The sequence below is a fragment of the Perca flavescens genome, chromosome 20 (genome assembly GCF_004354835.1).
Source record: "Perca flavescens isolate YP-PL-M2 chromosome 20, PFLA_1.0, whole genome shotgun sequence".
In the NCBI taxonomy this organism is placed as follows: Eukaryota; Metazoa; Chordata; class Actinopteri; order Perciformes; family Percidae; genus Perca; species Perca flavescens.
Genome location: NC_041350.1, coordinates 31,018,261 through 31,039,641, shown reverse-complemented (window position 1 = coordinate 31,039,641; position 21,381 = coordinate 31,018,261). Strand labels below are relative to the sequence as shown.

Below are 21,381 nucleotides of genomic sequence, written 5' to 3'. Positions count from 1 at the left end.
TCTTTGTAAGCATTTCAAAACTAAAACATTTCTATGAGAAGCTTCAGGGAGAGCAGATTGTTGTTTGCACCTCTATCAAGCTAAAGATCTGAAACTCAGAAAAGCAGCAGGATCCACCACTAATCCATCCCAGTGTCAATGAGCCAAAAGGCCCCAGATAAGGTTTTTACTGCAGATTAGAGGCTGTAAAGAGCTCAGGGAGGCTCAGTGGGATTGGACCGCTGTGGCTGGATGTGAGGGTGCAGCAGACAGCAGCATTAATTAGGACACTTGTTTATAGTCAGCTGGTTTCTGGTGTTTTGAGAGCGACCTGGAAGGCAACAAGCAAAAACAGGACCATTTTTAGTCTTCTTTCACTTTTGTTTTGTTGTTTAAGTGTTATTTGTAGGTTTGATAACTAATTAATAAGATTAAGATAATCTTAAAGGACTAGATAGGATACAAAAACACAAGTCACATTTTTGCTATGTATGTTATTTTTGGAGGCCATACTCGATTTGTTGTTGTTTTACCCAAAGAGTTGTGATATTTAGAGAAGGAACACAGCCCCATTATACAGTCGCATGTCATCTGAATTTATGAATTTCTGTAGTCAAGTATTACACATAGATTGCCAAAAGTTTAAGTAATGTTCCTAAAATGTTCTTCCTAAAAATTGTGATTAATGATAATCCCAACATCCTCCAAAACATAATCTGGATTATCAACTGAGCCTGGATCATGCAGCACCGGTTATATTTTGCCCACCCTGCAAATCAAACCACATTCTCCACATGTATAAATGTGACTGAATAAAAAGAGTAAAGATCTTTTCAGATGGTAAGCAACACTTTGCCTGCGTACCGGCTTGGATCATTAGTTGACTGTGGTATCATATGTCACTAATCATAGGTCGATTTATAACATATAGTGGCAATCTTATACCACAAACTGATATTAATGATAGCTAATGTTATCCTAATTAGCATAGTCCTAACTTTATAGCCTAATGTTTAAAATGTACGTAACGTTACCTGATCCAGTCTTATGTTGATGCACTGCCATGCAAAAGCCCAAAAGCCCTTCTCGCATTGCCAGACCTTCCTCCACAGCGCTGCGGAGGAGGGTCTTGCTAGTCCACACAGCATTCTGGGATGGGAGAAAAACGTGCTCTAGGTTATTTGGCATTTCTTTAAACCAATCAAAATCATCTTGGGCCGAAAAGAGGGACATCTGGCGGAATTTCCACCGGAAACGGAGCAATCCCTGTAGGTGGAACGTTGTGGATATAGACTAATCTCTTGATAACTTCTTAGCAAACTTATATTTTATTTTATTTTTACAAACAGTAAGAGTCAGTCTCTCATCCACTGATTTGCATGTTGCATCACATAGGAAAGGTTTAAAAACAATTCATCTCCGAGGTGGGCGTGTGTGACGTCGCCATCTTGGTATTTTGGAGCCAGAAGTAATCATATTTGGACAAAAGGGTGGAGCTGGGGAGGGTGACGCGGCTAAGCCAGTGTATCTATGGTTGCAATAGCGCTGTGCTAAGGTAAAGGCCTAAATGCATGTCAGTTCAATTAGACCTCGACAGAGTCCGAACGAATAACAAGAAAAAAGGTTATGAAACGTCCAAAAAAACAACAATTCAAACAGGAAAATATGATTGTTTCACGAGAGCTTCGCCTCACCAAAAAGCATCACATTAATTATCGTCCCAACGAGAAAATACAAACCTAAACTGCCTCCTTTTCAAACCAGCAGCTGGTGGGTTGTGGGTGGTGGGTGGTGGTGACATTGTTCGGTCACTCTGTCTCCACTGGTATTTATTTTCCATCTTTAACGAACATGAACAAGGTAACACAGACACACACACACACACACAGGCGAATGACTCACCTCAGCCTGTTGCCATGGTCAACGCTCTGTGCAGCCATTCATAGAGCAGTCAGCGCGACCTTAATGATGGTGAATTGGAAATAACTGCTATTGATTGGTCTGAGGTATGGCCTGTTCTCCGAGTGTGTCTGTCTCAGGAAAAGGCCAACGTTTGACAGATTACACAATATCATCTAAAATTGGTGAAATTGGTCAAGTCTTCTGTCCTCACACCTACAGATTCCAAGCTGATCACCAGAGAAGCCTAATGCTGACTTTCCCTTATCTGTTTCCTCCCTCATGCAGAAATGGACGCTCAGAGCCAGCAGCGGGGTTTCCAGGACCCGCTGTCTGCAGCAGTAGAGGAGAGCGAGAGGGCAACGGCGGCGGCGGCGGCCTCTCCGAACAAACCTGCTGCACTGAAAGCATCGGGCGCCAGGGACAGTCCCACCCCAAGTTTGAACCGGCAGGCCGCAGATGGCAGGGAGGACACGGAGAAGGCTGCGGATTACAAAAAAAACGATGCCACGGACAGCTCCTCCACCTGGAGCCCCGAGGTACGGCGGTTTAGCGCACACTCTCCATCCCTGTTTGCTGCTTTAGATCAACGGTCTTCAACGTTTTTTAAGCCAACGACCCCCTAACTGAAAGAGAGACCGGGCAGGGACCCCCTACTACATATATTGTAGGAAATGAAGTTGCATATTAAACTGGCACCTACAATAACATGTAGGGCAGCCTCAAGCCTGTATACATAAAGGAATATAGAATACTAAGCTATTAAAATACTAATTGTTAGGATGATTTATACATCATCTTTTAATGTTACACATACATGTGGCACAGTGAATCTTTACAATTTACTGTATATGTGTGTGGCTGTCTTAGTGACTACCTTACCTACAATATACAGTGGGGGAAATAAGTATTTGACCCCTTGCTGATTTTGCAGGTTTGCCCACTTACAAAGAATGCAAAAATCTACAATTTTAATCATATGTACATTCTAACAGTGACAGACAGAATCCCAAAGAAAATTCCAGAAAATCACATCATATGAATTTATTAAAATTGATAACCATCTGATGAGGAAAAACAAGTATTTGACCCCCTGGACAAACAGCATGTTAATATTTTGTAGAAAAGCCATTATTGGCCAGCACAGATGTCAAACGGTTTTTATAGTTGGTGACAAGGTTTGTGCACATTTCGGCAGGGATGTTGGCCCGCCCTCCCTGCAGACAGCCTCCAAATCATTCAGGTTCCGAGGTTGTCGCCTGGCAACTCGAATTTTAAGCTCCCTCCAAAGATTTTCAATCGATTCAGGTCTGGAGACTGGCTAGGCCACTCCAGAACCTTGATGTGCTTCTTCTTCAGCCACTCTTTTGTTGCTTTGGCGGTGTACTTAGGGTCGTTGAAACACCCATCCTCGACCCATATTCAGCTCTCTCACTGAGGGAAGGAGATGTCGGTCCAGAATTCCACGATACATGGCCCCGTCCATCCTCCCCTCAATACGATGGAGTTGTCCCGTCCCCTCTGCTGAAAAGCACCCCCAAAGCATGATGTTGCCACCACCATGCTTGACGGTGGGGATGGTGTTCTTTGGGTTGTACTCGGTGTTCTTTGCCCTCCAAACACGACGAGTTGAGTTGAGGCCAAAAAGTTCTATTTTGGTCTCATCTGACCACATCACCTTCTTCTAGGCCTCTTCTGAGTCGTCCAGGTGGTGAATGGCGAACTTCATGCGGGCCTGTACATGTTTCTTCTTGAGCAGGGGGACCTTGCGTGCGCTGCAGGATTTCAATCCATGATGGCGTGTGTGTTACCAACCGTTTTTTTGTAACTGTGGTCCCAGCTGCCTTCAGTTGATTCATCAGTTCCCCTTGTGGTTTTGGGATGATTCCTCACCGTTCGCATGATCAGGGACACCCCACGAGGCAAGATCTTGTGTGGAGGCCCAGACCGAGGGAGGTTGGCGGTGGTGTGGTGCTTCTTCCATTTCCTGATAACTGCACCGACAGTTGATCTTTTCTCTCCAAGTTGCTTTCCGATTCTCTTGTAGCCCATCCCAGCCTTGTGCAGATCAACAATCTTGTCCCTGATGTCCGTAGAAAGCTCTTTAGTCTTGCCCATGGTGGTGATGTTGGATGCTGGTTGTTTGGGTGTTGACAGGTGTCTTTTATACAGGTAACGAGGTGAGGCAGGTGTATTTGATGTAGATAATTGGTTCGGATTGGGGCTGTGTCTTAAAGAAAGACTAACTGGCTTGTAGGAGCCAGAATACTTGCTGTTTGTCCAGGGGGTCAAATACTTGTTTTTCCTCATCAGATGGTTATCAATTTTAATAAATTCATATGATGTGATTTTCTGGAATTTTCTTTGGGATTCTGTCTTTCACTGTTAGAATGTACATATGATTAAAATTGTAGATTTTTGCATTCTTTGTAAGTGGGCAAACCTGCAAAATCAGCAAGGGGTCAAATACTTATTTCCCCCACTGTAGGCCAGTAAGCCTATCATCAGTGGGGATTTATATTTGCTAATAATATGTTGAAATTATGTTTTAATTTTTGAAAAAACGAAACAATAATTTGGTGGCCCCCCTGCAGTGACTCTGAGGACCCCCTAGGGGCCCCGGACCCCCTGTTGAAGATCTCTGCTTTAGATAATAAAGAGGGGTGTGGATTATTATTCTGAATCAAAAATCCATTAAAGTGTGTTTTCAGTTTCAGTCATTGATATTAAGCAAGTTAAGAAGTCATTTGCAATAATTGTATTTCTGTTTATATTCTATGAGTGTACCTCACAAACTTACAGACCAATCCTGATAAAACTTCAACAACATTTCACACTTTCTCAGTTCACAAAAAATGAAGAAAATAAATAAATAATCAAGGCAGGGATTACTTAACGGGGTCACCCATCATGCTTGGCAGAGGTATCATCATCATCATTGAGCTGTGAGAGGATTATCACTCTGCCATGTTATCCTCTCAGGTTCATTTTGGAAGAAAAAAACCAAACACGGCTCACTGAGGCCTCGAGGTTTTGTATAAATAGTTGATATTTCCTTCGCTCTCTACCCTGCGCTGGCTAACATGACTGGCTCATGAATAATCACTGTGTGTGTGTGTGTGTGTGTGTGTGTGTGTGTGTGTGTGTGTGTCTGTACAAATAATGCAGAAATACTTGCACACAGCTACTAACATGTATTTCTGTTTGTACATGTAGGAATGTAGAATCTACTGTATCAACCTCACAGTCACCAAATCACACTTTGAAATTGGGAGCAATCTGTGCAGTAAACACCTCCCACACAGAAATACACACACACACACACACACACACACACACACACACACACACACACACACACACACACACACACACACACACAGGGCGACACTGACACATCTAGAAACACTTCATAAATAACTAATGACTTTTGGATCAGTGGAGCCATGTTGTAGCAGTTTATTTATACAGTTATATAACAGTCCTGCTCATGCTAAAGCTAGTACTGCTGCTGCTAATAGTACTACTGCCTCAGGAGTGGTGCAGTGCTACTATAATTTCAAGGACTGTTGCTGTGAACAAATATTAGAGCAAACACTGCTAAGGTTGGCAGGCAGTACCTTAAAATGAACGCCTATTCAGCCAATTTATTATTTTTTTAGTTATTGTTACTTATATTTTCTTTATATGTTGTATCTGAGCAAGCTGAGCCAATACTAGAAAGTGGAGTAAAAACACTGTACTGATTGGTCAGAGAATCGTCACTTATTTTTGGTGATCATTTTTTTATTAGCACCTTCAGACATACAAAACAAATTCCACAATGTGTGACAGGTAATGTCAGATAGCGCACAGAACAGATCAACACGAATTGAACAAGAACAAAGACCCTCTCCCACCCCCCACGCTCTGCGGTCTCGAGGAAAACTAAACAAACAAACAAACAAACAGAAACCACACCTTGCCCTATCACTCTCCTCTAGTTCTTGTGATGCTGAGGTCATTAGGTCTGATATTTGTGCCACTGTGCTTTCCCATAGGCTGGTAGTTGATGATCTGGCTTTGTTAATCCTTGCTGTAGAGAGCTCAAGCATAACTATGTCCAGAAAATACGCCAACCACTGTTTTATACAAAGCGAGTGAGGGGGGAGCCAGCGTTGAGCTTTCATTTTCTTGGTTGCAGTTGAGCCAGCTAGCCAAATTTTCCTCTGCGTCCCAAGCAGGTGTAATTTAGAGTCGTCATTAATTAACAAAACACTCAGGTCAGTAGGAAGTCGACATCCTATCACATCCGATATTATTGATGTTGTTTTATTCCAAAACTCATGCACCTGTTCACACTCCCAGACCATATGCAGGAAAGTTCCAGTTTGTTCAGGTTGACAGAAAGTACAATAGGGACTGGGAATGACTTTAGAGACGTATCTCTTCTGGGGAGTCCAATATGTCTTATGACATATGTTGAAGTGGTGATTTGGGTTTTTGGAACAATGAAAACTGTCATCCCAAACTGTCTCCTAATCAATTGCATTCCACTCAGGGCTCAGCTCTCGTTCCCATTTCTTTACTATTGGGAGTTCTCCTATGGATACTTGCAGCAGTTTAGCATAAATCTTGGACACTAATCCTCTCACAGGAAAATGTCACTCCATAATATTTTAGGGCTGATCTTAAGCACAGATACAAGAAGAAGGATGTCCTGGGGACCTCAAAACTAGCTCTCAGGTCTTCAAAACTCAACATACCTTTCTCATTGAATAGCTGGTCTAAAGTATAAATACCTCTGTCACTCCACTGCTTACAGGCAAAGGGTTTGTTACCAGACATTAAGTGTGCATTATGCATTCAAATGCCACTTATTGGTGTAGCGTAGTTGCTCCTTCACCTGTTTAAAGTTGGTCAATATGTTGGTGATAATAGGGCCATAGGCTAGCATACACTTTTGGACACACACCTGCAAAGGCAAGGTCTTGCAGGGCCAAGCCTCCCGTGTTTGTGGTATGTTGCAGGGTAGAGTATTTTAGCCTAGGTTGTTTATTATTCCAAATATACTGCCGAATTAAGGTATCAAGTTTCTTCCAGAAATGTATTGGTGTACTTAAGAAATTCACACAAAGAACTATTTAATTTTAACAATAGCAATCCTGGACCGTAGTGATGCCGGCAGCACAGACCAATTGGCCAGATCCCTTTGAACACTACTTAATATAGTTTCATTATAAGACCAAAACAAATACATGTGGCTACTTAATATGCACGTGAATGACGCAATCGTTATGTTCGTGTTCTTCATTCTTGATAATGATGCTGGTTGTGTTATTATTTTGCCACAGCATCATTTCATTGAAAATGATGCATACAGGACCTGCTTATCAGTCCATTCATCATTAAAGCTGGGTTTTTCCACAACTTTTCGCTTCAGGCTCTTTAACATTGATATTTTTGTCAGCCCATTTTCCACCAATCAGGACGCTGCATACTAAAACCATGTTTCCGTAATCATAATAATAAGATACAATAATAATAATTACAAGGTCCTGATTATGAGAAATAAATGTTATCAAATGTTGCTATGGAATGAAATTACAGATTCCCTGGATATTACATTTTGATGTGATGTCATAACTAAACTTAATGTTGACATGGCACACTAATAAACAAGACATTTTGAAAAGGGCACTTCATATAAAAAAGGTTGCCGACCCCTGTCCTAGATCTTTCTCCTAACATATCACAATGGAATGTGGTTATCAGCGCATTGTGATCAGACAGAATTGCTGGTTCTATTGCTATCGTGTGGAACATTGCCTTAAGCTCACTGGAGCACAAAATATAATCAATGCGGGAGTGGGTGTGGTGACGTGTGGAAAAAAAGGTGTAATCCTTTCTAGTAGGATTGTGCATCCTCCATATATCTGTAAAATGGTGGGATTCCACAACTGCTCTAAACATGTCTGATATATGTTTTTGGGCTTTCGTGTGATTGACCCCTGATCTATCCTGATTTAAATCTAGTACTGCATTCATGTCTCCCCCTATTAGTTAATATTTGTTGAGAGAAAGCAATTCATTGGTTAGGTGCGGGAAAAAAATTTCATCATACACAAAGGCTATTTTCCTACTCCTTTTCGTGGTACATATATAAGATATCCTGCCTTTTGTCTACGGTGAGTGTGCATTTCTGCGGCAGCAACACAATGGAGCCCTTGGTTTTGGTGTTGAAATAGTTAGCTAAAAGAATTGCATAAGCGGGCAAATTATTTAGCTAAAAGTAATGGATAAATGGTTGAAAGATTCAGCTTCATAAGTTGTAGTAGTACAATTGGTGACCAAACCAACCTAAATATGGACCATTCAGTTGTATTAAAAAAAAAGAAGTATCGTTTAATATAATGATTATTGTTATACCTTTATACCATACATTGTGAATCAAGAGGTACATGAGTTCATCTGACAGGGTACTTTAGACCAAGGTGGGGAAGCACTGGTTTAGATAACACACTTGACTGGCCTGCTGTTACAGACGTGAACCAACCACTAGGGTTGGGTATCGAAACCCGGTGCTAAAATGGCACCGGTGCCTAAACGACCAGTATTTACTGGACGGAATAGCAACGCGGATTTTGGTTATTGTTTGCTTTTTTTGGTTATTGCTATTGTTATTACCTTATTAATAAATCATTTCATTTTGACCATATGGCCTTTGCAATAAACAAGCTGTTGTCACTAGAGGATGGATACCCGGACCGAGCCAGTCGGTCCAGTCGGGGCCAGTCGGGACCCGACGGTACTCGACGGGCCGGGCCGGGTTCGGACAGATATTTAGAAATCATGTTCTGGTTCGGGTCGGGCTCGGTCACATCAGCAGGCATAAGGCATTGAACATTTTAAATTTAAAAAAAGCTTATTATGTAGGTGCGTGCCTGTGTTAACGTGCACTTGTTGCCCAGTGTGCGTTGGTGCGCTCATCTGTTGACATTTCCGAATGCCTTCCTACAGTTTCTTAATAAAAGCGGGCTTTCCACACAAACAAACGTATGTGTCATTAGTATGAGAAAAAACGAGATTTTAACTGTGTCGGGCTCTGGTCGGGCTTGGACATAAATATCTTAATGCCTGTCGGGCTCGGGCCAACTGTCATTTAGTGCCCTTTTTTTTAAAGTATCGGTTCAGGCACTGTTTAGGCACCGGCACCGTTTTAAAAGTATGGCTTTAGCATCGGTATTGGGCAAAACCCAAACAATAGCCAACCCTACTAACCACAGACAATTGCCTTGTTCATGGATTCACAGCAGGGCTTCGTCTAGGAACGAATATAGGGGAAAAACTATTTGACCCACGCTGATTTAACATGTTGAATTAGCCAAAAAAAAGGCAGACAAAATTTATGGAAAGCCAATGGGCTCACAATCCGTCACAATTCACATGGCGAATTGTGAGCCCATTGGCTTTTCATACCGGACACACCGCAAAACTAGGGCGACGGGCGCTGACTGTGTGTCAGGGCCTTAACGAGCAGTAGCCTAATGCTTAGTACTTCTACTGCCTGCAGAGGAAGAAGTAGTACATGTTTCTCAAGAGAAGGAGGGGGAGGAGGAGGAGGAGGAGGAGGAGGAGGAGGAGGAGGAGGGGGTTTATTTCTCCTTTATGCCAGGGTTTACTGCTCACTTTGTGTCTCTGAACATTTGAAAATAGCTTTTGGAGAATCATTCGGGGATTGTGAGTCTTACAAGATAATCAATCCAATTTTACACTGAACAAGCTACTTTGTCAATTATTATCTGTTGTCGTTTTTACGTCCCAAACAAATCCATTTCTCTTTTTCTTTGTACCACTAATAACAATTATTTCACCCATTTCCAACATTTTTTAGAACTTTATTTTCATTATGCAAGCACTACAACGTTGCAATTGCGTGAGCCTCAAATGGTGCGCGTTATTAAGGTATTCACAAACACTCTATTTACAATGAGATAAGAGATCATAAATAGCAGCAATAAAAAGTACAGAATCCAAGCAATATGATTTATAATACAATAACTAGCAAAACATCAGCAGCAGTAAAAGTCCATTTTTGTAGTATCAGGTGTGATTGGTCTGGATTCTAGTGCAGCCATCTGCCATATTCATTCATTCATGTATTTATTTAGTTCTATAGAGATCTTTTTTTTTATTACAGCCCACATTTTACTGCAACAGTAACTTAGAGCGAGAAAGACAAAGATAAAGAGCAAAATAATATACAATATTTATCAACAATATACAATGCTTATAAACAATAACTTAATAAACAGTGGGCGGATAGTTTTTGTTTTTATATATATATATATATATATATATATGTGTGTGTGTGTGTGTGTGTGTGTGTGTGTGTGTGTGTGTGTGTGTGTGTGAGGTGGACATAGTTTAAGTACTGCAGTAATTAAATGTAAAATATACAGTTATATGGTGTATAGCGATCATACAGAAGTGAATTATGCTGCAGGAGTGGTTTCAGAATCACTTGTTTCTTTAACAACTGCATGAATCCAAGTTCCAGCTGCCTTACAGCAAGGTGCAAATGTTTTAAAACCACATTGCAAAAAATACAGGAGGAGTGTTTGATACACAACAGATATATATTTGGGTCAACTTTACGTTACTTCCTCGATCCTGAAGAAGAGAGTGGATCTGTTCGCTCAGCTGATGAGATTATCGTCGTGCTGGGAATCAGGGCGGCCGGAAGGAATCACTGTCTAAAAAATTCTTTTGTTTGCCCTTCTTCTCCTGTTGCCTTTCTATTCATATCTCAGCCGATAGTGTGTTAAGTTATTAATAGACTGCAGCAGAGAGATCATCAGTTCAGATGTAGTTAGAAATGAGATTGTCTAACCTTAGAATAAAAATGCCTTTGAGGAATTCTCCTTGTATTTATGTGATTTATTTATCTCTTTCTTCATTTATCATGAATAAAAAAAGTTATATTATTTTGAGGATTTGTTACTTTATTTAGTACAAATTCAATTGTATTTATAGTGTCAAATCATAATAGTAGTTATTTCAGAACACCTTACAGATAGAGTAGGTCTAGACCACACTCTATAATTTATAGAGACTCAACAATTCCCCCCAAGAGCAAGCAGTGGCGAGGAAAAACTTCCTTTAAACAGTCAGAAACCTCAGACAGCCCCTGACTCTTGGTGGGCAACTATCTGCCGCTGCCGGTTGGGACACAGAGACACTGATACAGATATACAGATATGGAGAAATATGATTCATAATAATTATAGCAGTTGGTATGATGAACAGTGACAATTATAGTAACAATAAAGACAATAGAACCATAACTAGAAATAATAGTAGTAGCAGTGCAGGGCGTAGCAGGGCGTTGAGCAGGAAACGGCAGCAGCTGCAACCACAATCCCGGTGCCACCACAATCCAAGTCTGCGAGGCGAATAAGTTCTCCGGAGCTAAGTAAGAAACAAGCATTACTGGGACATGAATGCAAAAAGATTGAAAGAGATGAGCTCAGTGTGTCATAGGAAGTCCCCCGGCAGTCTAAAACAACAGCAGCTTAACTAAGAGCTGGTCCGAGTCAAACCTGAGCCAGCCTGTAAAGGGTTGGTAGATGAATCTGACAACTATGAAGAGAAGCAGAGAGAATGCCAAATGAATGAGCGAATAAGCTTGATTGGTTTTCTTCCTCTCAGCAGGAGCAGCCACCCCAGGATGATGTCTCGCCTCTGCCAACGAGCTCTTCCCCCCGACCCCCCATCTCTAAATGTGGAGACCTGGTCCTCTCTCTGGAGTACCGCCCCGACACGGAGAAGCTGCTGGTCTCGGTGATTGCGGCCCAGGACATCCCGGACAAGGCCCGCAGCGGCATGGACTCCTGGCAGGTGCACATGGTTCTTCTCCCCTCCAAGAAGCAACGCCACAAGACGGCGGTGCAGAAAGGTTCGCTGCCGCACTTCAACGAAACGTTCCGCTTCTCGCGCCTGGAGGCGTCGGAGCTGCACATGTCGGCCGTCAGGTTCAGGCTGTACGCGCTCGGAGCCTCTCGGATGTCCAGCCGCGAGCGGATGATGGGTGAGAAGGTGCTGCGTTTAGGTGGGCTGGACCCGGATGGAGGGACCATGGAGACGACGCTGGTTCTGGAGCCTCGCAATAACCTCAAGGTGAAGTGTAGGCCTACTCCATGTCTTAGACATAGTTATTGGTCTATCAGCAAACAAGTAAACTCAAGTAAAAGTACTAATACCACACTGTAAAAAATATGTAAAAGTAAAAGTTCTGCATTGAAAATGTTGCTTAAGTAAAATGATGTAAGTATCATTGGAAAATGTACTTAAAGTAATTCAAGTCAAAGAACTTAATGCAGAAAAACCCTCACATTTTAGAGACTGGAAACAATCAGTTGTGTGTTCAATGGTCTCATCATCTCAGCTGGACTTGTAGCCGTTACATTGTCGGGTAGTTTAATTTGTAATAAAACATCAGATTTGATAAACTACATGTGTTCTGTGTGCAAAAAATCAAATGTAACTGAGTAGAAGTAGAAAGTGGCATGAAAAGAAAACATTCAAACAAGTACCTCAACATTTGTAGTTAAGTACAGTACTTGAGTAAATGTACTAGCCATCCCACTGAATTGTCTCTGTGTAAATATCTGCTGCGTTGCTTCACTGTGGATCCTGTGTGTGTGTGTGTGTGTGTGTGTTGTGTCAGAGCGTGGACTCCCAGCTGAGCCTGTCGGCCGTGTCTCAGAGCGACAGCGCCTCGTCCACTCAGTCTCTGACCCACGGCGGCGTCCCCGAGCTGCTGCTGGGCCTCACCTACAACGCCACCACGGGCCGCATGTCTGTGGAGCTCATCAAGGGCAGCCACTTCAGAAACCTGGCCATCAGCAGACCACCAGGTATGCACTGAGCACACAAACACTGTACCGACACCCACTCACTCACAGGCAGTGGCGCTGGCGGCCCTGATCCTATACGGACTGTGCGTACACATCTAATGATCACAATGCGTTAATGTGCACAGGAGCAGCAGAAGACAGCAGCTCTGTTCTGCTCTCTGCTCTGTTCACAGTACTCATTTCCTCATTAATTATACCTTATTTCACCAACAACCCGTCCACTATTAATCACAATGTCCATTTTTATGACTCAATCTGATGGAGCTAGCATGTTGTTTGAATCACGTGTGTTAACATGGACGTGAATATTGCGGTTATCCCGTTTCTGATCATATGCGGGATATGATGTTTACATTACACAGCGCTACGGAGGAGGGTCTGGTGAGTGCACACAGCATTCTGGGATGGGAAAAAACGTGCTCTGGTTTATTGGCATTTCTTTAAACCAATCACAATAGTCTTGGGCGGCGCTAAGCAGCCACGGTGCCTCTGCAAAATAGCCACTTTGGTGGAACGTGTATGTTCAAAAGTTGTTTTAGTTGTGCGAGAGAAAACTCAGACTGGACAGATAGTCTAGCTAGCTGTCTGGATTTACCCTGCAGAGATCTGAGGAGCAGTTAACCATAGTCCTCACAAATCCACCGGAGGTTAGAACGCCAACACAGAGACAGAGGAAGGTACAGGACATCGTCGATTTAGACTATTAGATTACCAACATGACAGAAAAAGGTTGATATTTCTGTTTTGTTTTTCCATCTTCCTCTCACCTCTTCCTACCCCCCAACCCCTCTGGCCCAGACACCTATGGGCGTCTGACTCTGCTGAACTCGGTGGGTCAGGAGATCTCTCGCTGTAAGACGTCGGTGCGCCGCGGCCAGCCCAACCCCGTCTACAAGGAGACCTTCGTCTTCCAGGTGGCACTGTTCCAGCTGTCGGACGTCACGCTGCTGGTCTCCGTCTACAACCGCCGCAGCATGAAGCGCAAGGAGATGGTGGGCTGGGTGGCTCTGGGCCAGAACAGCAGCGGCGAGGAGGAGCAGCTCCACTGGCAGGACATGAAGGAGAGTCGAGGACAGCAGGTCTGCCGCTGGCATGTCCTGCTGGAGGCGTAACGCCTCCCGGACTAAGGACTGTTTTTTATTTTAAGAGGAAAGGGAGTGATTGATTTGATCCGCTGACAGAATGATGCATGTGGCGATGGATTCAAGGACTTAGCTTTTGTCAGAGCACACTCGCCACTACTGTAACATCAACGTCAAACCTGGCTGCCTATTTGATGCCAACACGAGGAACAACTTCATCTGCTTTCGGAGGCCGACACAAGTTTAACCGTGAATATTTCTGTGAATAAAGAAAGAAGACAGCCTTCAACAAGGTTAGTTGAGATCCAAGTCCGTTACTACGACAACTATTTCTTTGGCATGTAAAACCTTTTTTAAAGTGAAGGTTTTCCTGTGGAAATTCACTTCTTCTCAATGAAAAACCCTTTGTAGAAGATCCATCGGCATCCAAGAGCAGCTGAGAATGTTTTCCTTACAGTTATAGCTTAAAGCAGCTCAGTTGTGAATCGAGGCCACTGCAGTTTAGTTTTTCTAGTGAAATGCTGTGTTAGAAAGCACACACAGATTAGAGGGGTGTGTGTGTGTGGGTGTGGGTTTGACTTGTTATTTCTAAATCTTGCTTTTACTGGCTGGTAAATGAATGAAGAGGCAAAGGAAACTGCACAGCGAGACGTTGAGTTGGTAAACTCATGCAGACAGGAACCAGAAAGATGCAACGTCCTGAAGATGGAATATTGAAAATATTATTGTCGCTTCCTCTCAGAAACACAGTTTTGTCTTAAACACAAACAAACTGAGAATGGTGGAAACTATATGATGATGATGATGATGATGATGGTGGTATTGTCACATAGTTATCACACTGGCTCTGTTTTTCAGCTTTTTGCACCAACAGTCTGAACAAAATTAAGGAAATCTTGCCTGGCTGAGGTGGATCAATTCAACCCTATTTCCTAAAAACTGCAGCGATAAGGAGACTGTAACCTTCCTCACATTAACAAATGTAACAAACAGAAATGACATATTTTCATCCCGTTTTTCATCATCTCTTGTGTCTCTCTTCTTTCACAATGGTTTTAATGGCACCTACTGGAGAATTAGGCCTACATCCATCAACTGTTTCATCAACTCAATTCACCAACTCCATATATTCTCAGTATTGGATTGAAATGTGCATACATTTGCATTTTCTTTCTGAAAATTTGGTTCAGATTTGAGCTACAGTTGGATGAAAACCTCACTAGCATTCGTGTTACCACTGGAGGATTACGTGGCCATAAAATACTGAGAAGGAAACAAACACGAGAGTAGAAGTGAAGATGTTTAATGATTCAAGTGGAGGAGGAAGGCGTCTCATTCATATTCAGCACTCATTCACATTCTCCCGACACGTGTGCTACTACAGGCAGGAAGTAGCAGCAGCTGGGGTCGGGATGAGAGCATCTCTTCCCTCGTCGACACTGAATGATGTTATTTGGCCTGGCCTCCATCTCCTTCACAGGGCAAAGCTCATTTCAACACCCATCAACGCTGAACTGAAAAAGAGGCTTTAAATATCTCACTGCAGCTGTTAATAACCCCCCCACCCTCCCCAAACACACTCGCTCTGTGGTAATTGCTAGTTCCAGCTGTAGAATTGTGTACAGTGTGATGACGGTAATGCCGCTGAGCATCGAAGGGGGGGGGATTTGTGTAGACAGATACTGTAGCTCCAAACCCCTCTGGGGGGGGGGAAGCAAGAGATGTGTTGGTTCTCTTCAGGCAGGTGACAACAAAGCTTTCTTTAGAAATGATGAACTGCAGCTCAGTTTGAAGACTGTGATTGGAGGAAACTGCAAATAATTACTCAAAAACACAAGATTGTATGGGATTAAGGAGATGACACACACACACACACGTGATCCTAAACAGTTGTTTTTTTACTACCAAACTCACCACATTCATCATCATCATCATCATCATCATCATCATCATCATCATCACCACCACCATAAAGTATAAGGCTTCGTACATGTGAGTCTGAACATGAACTATATTTAGTGCCCAGACTGATATATTTTATGCATGTCGAGTTGTTGTACAGAATCTATAATATCTAATTTCTATTTTTTAACATAGTAAATGTTTAATGTTCTTATTAGTATTTCCCAGGAGGTCTATTTGTATTCACATGTCAGCATGCTCAGTTTGAGATCCCAGGTTGTATTCCAGATGTGAGACAATCAGATTGTGCTGCAGATGTGATACCGTTGTAATACTCTGATGATGAAGTGCCTGTAACATTTTTGAGATGAAACATATCCACCACGATAAAAAGAAGAAAAAAAAGAGATGATCCAAATTTGCATGAAGCCTTCCCTGTTGTTCCCTGTGAATGCTGCTGTAGGACTGCATGCTAATGGGAGGCGACCACAGGGCCTAATGTCAAGGCCTGGACCAGGACTGAGGTCCAAGACCAAGTCAGACCACATTCAGTCAGGTTGACTTCAACAGGAAGTCAAACCGAAGACCAAAGCCAACTGAAACACTAAATACAGCAAACAAAACATAACCAAATCTATGGAACTAAATAAGTACTGTCTTTGTACAAAGATAGTAGAGGCAGTTTTAACTTGTGTCAATCGTCCCAAACGACAAGAAGAATAGTTAGAGATTCCACTTTAAACATTTGTTACATGTAACTACTCGTAAAAACCACAAGCTGTCGTCTTTACATCTTTATGCTAAGCTAGGCTAATCCCCTCCTGGTTCCAGCTCTGTACTTCTGTAGTAGTGTTGATCTTCTTAACTCTCGAAAGACAGCAAATAAGCATTTCCCAAAAATGTGGCACTATTGGTTTAGATATCGTAAGCCTGTGTCAAACAGAGCTTATTTTCAACATAAATGTAACCATACGTATGTACAGCCAGTCTGTGTATCTTTTGGTATTTAGATTTTACTTTTATAAACAAAAATAAAAGATAAAGCATTAGTCCAAAAACAAGTTTAGTTTTTTGTAATCCATTTTCAAAAATATATATTGAAAATGGAGTTGGCTTAACTTTTCTCTGTTATAAATAATAGTTAAATTCTAACAACTAAAACAAAACTAACATCTTTTCCTCTTCTGAAAATCTGGTTAAGTCTCAGATCTTCTTAGATCTTCATTGACATCCGAAGTGGAACCTGTAACTGTTCTACAGAGAAATGAGACACTAACTCAGTAGATACTGTTAGTCCTGCAGTCCTGGTCTGGTCTGGTCTGGGCCGTGCATGCTGAGCCCTTGCGGTACCCAGAAAGCACTTTTTGTACCAAGTTTTGTCGTTGCCAATAAAAGCCAGAAGATCCCTGCTGTGGGAACGTCTGTCCGCCATCTGTTTCCTTTGGTCTGTCTCTCCGTCCTGTTCAGATGTCTTAACTCTGAGTATGGGACTTTCGTTACCACAGTTACAACAAAAACGAAAACACAGATCATCCCCCTGTGATTGGTAGTAAAGATTTCCATTACAGATTACAGATTAGATTAGAGAGTTTAATCATTGACAGCAGATGCTTTGGTATTTAGATTTAGCCTACAAACATGCAGCTTGTTTGTGTTGCTGTTGATTAGCTGTATACTATCAAGTGTTCAATTAACATGTATTTATTCTCAATGTTAATACTCTATGGTGGTATGGCCACATTTGTATTTTAAACACAACACCAGAAACCTTTATGTTCCTGACTTCAATGATCTGCTGTTGGTTCACTGTAATCTACAAGTTATTTTCCTATACTACTGTGCAAGGACATACTAATCTTGTGTTTAATCTCCAATATACCATGTACTATTTCAATAATTCTTCTATAATAAGATTTAGAGTATTTCAGCATGATACTGTATCTGCTTGGCGGCATGCTTTTAAACTAAAAGTAAATGTCTAAAGTCTTCCAAATTGTTATAGATTATTGTAAATAATAAAAGATTATAACGCAAGAGCCAGTGTTGAAGCTTAAATCCTTATAGATTCAAGATGATTAAGAACTGCTTTATGTGCTAACAGTGCTGGTATTATCTATCTTTTAGTTTCTATTGTCTAATACTTCTTGATGTCAGACATTTAATGCCTCTTGATGAAGGTTGGTGGATGGAAAACAAAAGAGACAACGATGGAGTCCTGTAAAAAGTCTGATATATTTCATTTTTACAGAAACATGCATTTTGTTGCTCTATATAAAGTGTGGACCACACATTGTAAATTTTGTGTAAATCAGACGTTTGTCACATGAATCTGACTTCCTGTTGCCAGTAGGTGGCGCTATGAGTATGAGTCAATTTTGGCATGAAGATGTCCTCAGGCCAGGATTCTCATCATGCATGACAAATTTGGGGCAGATTGGATAATGTACAGTCTAGTTACAAACCACTTCCTGTTTCGCTTCGTTACATGAATCTGTGACGCCTTGCCACGCCCTTCGATGAAAGAGCAAAATCTTCGCAATTCAGCTTTGCCAAGGTGTTTAGGTTGTACTGACCAATTTGAAGTCAGTCGTGTTAAATCTGGAGGAGGAGTTCGGTAAAGTAGCCTACGAAATGCAAATGGTCAAAAACGTCCAAGAAAGGCATTTTCAATTCAAAATGGCTGACTTTGTGTTGGGTTTAGGGTATGGCTCCAAGAGGCCTTTTTATACATCTGGACATGATACATATGCCTTCATACATCTACTACTAATTTGAAATATTGCAGGGGGTGTTATTGAGCCACTTCACCACACCCAAGCCCAAGACCCCTGTAGATGTCCTCAGGCCTGGACTGTCATCATGTCCATCAAGATTTGGGGCAGATCAGACAATGTACATTCGAATTACAACAACTCTCTGTTTCATGTCGCAACACCAAAATTTACCATGGCGCCACACCATAAAAGCTCACAATCTTCAAAATGAAGCATCATCAAAGTCTTAAACGTACAATATGTAACTTTCTGCCGCCAGGGTCCTCTCAAACACCTTAAACACCTTCGCTGCCGGTTAGAATGCATCAGTTCACGAACGAGTTTACCCGTTAAAGTTTATTCACGTTACGTTTATTCATGTTATTGTAATAAAATAGCTGCAGTTTCCCCAACATAATTACGTTTTTCTTGATTAGATTTTTATTTGTAGCTGACCAGTTAGCTAGTGAGCCAGCAAGCTAACAATAGCCAGCAGCTAAAACACAAAATATTTCACATATCAATTGGCGTTTTTCCATTACATGGTACCTACTCGACTCGCCTCGACACGCCTCGCCGTGGGCGTGGCTTGGTAGCGTTGCATTTCCCCCGACTCATTTCCTGGTTCTCCTTCTCCGTAAACAACATGAAATCAACAAGATAGTTAACTTTTCCTGCTCCAGATTTCCCACCGTGGTCAGAAAGAACAGAGGAGACTCTTTGTTTCTCTCACTAGGACTCTAGAGTCACTACTCACTCCGGAGCTAATCGCCGTCACTCTCTCACTGATCCCTCGCTCACCAGCTCCCCACACACACATGGCGACTTGACACACACACCAGCACACCAGTATAACCATCAGGCCACTTGTATGCTACGGAGAAAGCTCTGCGTGGAGCCTCCGGCAGCAAAAAAACACCACTGGCTAAACTATTTAAAAATGCCGTCTGTCGCTAGCAATGCAGTGATCAGTGACAATTCTTTCCGACCAATCAGCAGCCTGCAGGGTTTCACGTCACCTTCTCGGTTAGCCTCAGCTCGCTTGGAACCTCGACTGAGGTAGTACTAAACAAAGTACCTGTTAGCAGGTACCAGGTACTTTTTTTCGTAATGGAAAACCAAAAAAGGCGAGTAGAGTCGAGGCGAGGCGAGTAGGTACCATGTAAAGGAAAAGCGGCAATAGTCACCTTTTGGATGGTTTCAACACCGGGGCGGACGGGGTTTGTTGTAACGCTAGCTAGCTACTAAACGAGGCTGAGAGACGGGTGTGGGTGGGGATTGTCGGGGGAATCTCCGCGATAGCGAGCCAGGACGTTCAATGCCTGTTGTGCAGCAGCAGAACATCTCCCAGCTGCCCGGAATGATCTCCCCTTCACTTTTCAGTAATCTTAACTTTTCGTTTTGGTGCTTAACCCACCTTTTGTTGGGTTAATTTAGCTAACCGTAAAGACAGCTAAACGTGAAGGGGGGAGAAATTCGGCAGGGAGGAGATTTTCAGCACATACACCGGTAGCGCTACAGAGATGTAGCTAACGCTATGGATGGCTGCTGTTGTGACTCGGTGCTGGGTCTGATATAGTATGTTTAATTAAACTGCCATTAGCGTCGTAAGCACCAGGCACTGGAGATAAGTTCTGGCCGGGGGGGTTGCTGTAATGAAAGTAGCTGGCTGATAGCTGACTGGGGGCTAACGGTAACTAGCTAGCTATATGTCCCGGGGCTGTTGTCAGCTGTCATCCCGACTGAGTCTCTCTGCGCCGGGGGAGTGAGGCAGACAGACCGGGGTGTGCTAGCTGGCTAAATTAGCATTAGATTAATCGTCTATCTATACAGCTAACGTTAACGTTACTAGTGAAGTTATTCGTGGGTTAGCCCAGTCCTGTTAACTGTGGTCAAAACTAAAAATGACTTTATTATCGTGTTGAACGATGTTGTAACCTCATAATGTTACCCACAAAGCATTAGCTACTTGTCAACCAGCACATTGTAGTAACGTTAAGCTGGTATCGATATTGAACTTTCAAAATAAATAAGGTCTCTGTTGTATTACTGTGATAAAAAGTGGGATGTAATTAATCACAAAATGATGCTGTATGGCAAAAAAAAGCAGTATTACGTAAGTATTATTTTTCTGTGACATTGTATGATTTACAATTACTCCTGAACCTATCATCTTGGTGCCAGTGTTCTGACGGAAGAGTAACTGGAGGGTGAAAGGTTATATGACGTCACTGACGGGCGACTAAAGGAAACGTGCCGTGTCTGAAAGTAAAATAACAGATTTCTCTGGGTTTGACATTTGGTGGAAACATTTGGGATAGTGTAAGAACACAACTCATAAAAATATATAACATAGGTATGGTCGTTTTTAGACATTTTAAAGCAGAAATGTTACATATTGTACCTTTAAGGCTTTCCAGAAAACACTTTGGAGGAGGATTTGGTCAACCCGCTATGAAGATGATGTCAAAGTATAACAACAACATGACTATAACTCAATATTGACATGTTAATGTCTTCTGGCTGAGAGTCTTGTCAACCATGACAACTTTGGGGCAGATCAGACCATGTACACTGTAGTTACAAACAGATCTTCACTGATCTCCCGATTCAATTCGATTACGATTATCATGTCAGCGATTCGATTCAATTCCATATCTTGATGCATCACGATGCGTCAAATACATTTTTCTATTAAAGCGATATAGGATATTTGACTTGACAGAATGCATTAGGATACTGTATAGTTCAATATAATACAGTTTTCTATATTCATATGGTTATGTTTTCATCCAAAAATACAATACAATACAATCTTTTTCATTTAACAAAGTCTGAACACAGCACACACACACACACACACACACA

The 21,381-nt window shown here is 42.1% G+C and overlaps 1 protein-coding gene across 1 annotated transcript in view; it reads left to right on the top strand.

The window, feature by feature from the left end:
* Positions 1-17,703, top strand: part of syt16 (synaptotagmin XVI) — a 56,485-nt gene extending 38,782 nt beyond the window's left edge. The window contains exons 4-7 of the mRNA XM_028565564.1: positions 2,167-2,417; positions 11,569-12,036; positions 12,587-12,776; positions 13,575-17,703. Coding sequence (XP_028421365.1) covers positions 2,167-2,417; positions 11,569-12,036; positions 12,587-12,776; positions 13,575-13,888 — 1,223 coding nt within the window. The 3' untranslated portion in view covers positions 13,889-17,703. The remainder of the gene's footprint in view (positions 1-2,166; positions 2,418-11,568; positions 12,037-12,586; positions 12,777-13,574) is intronic.
* The last annotated feature ends 3,678 nt before the right edge of the window (positions 17,704-21,381 follow it).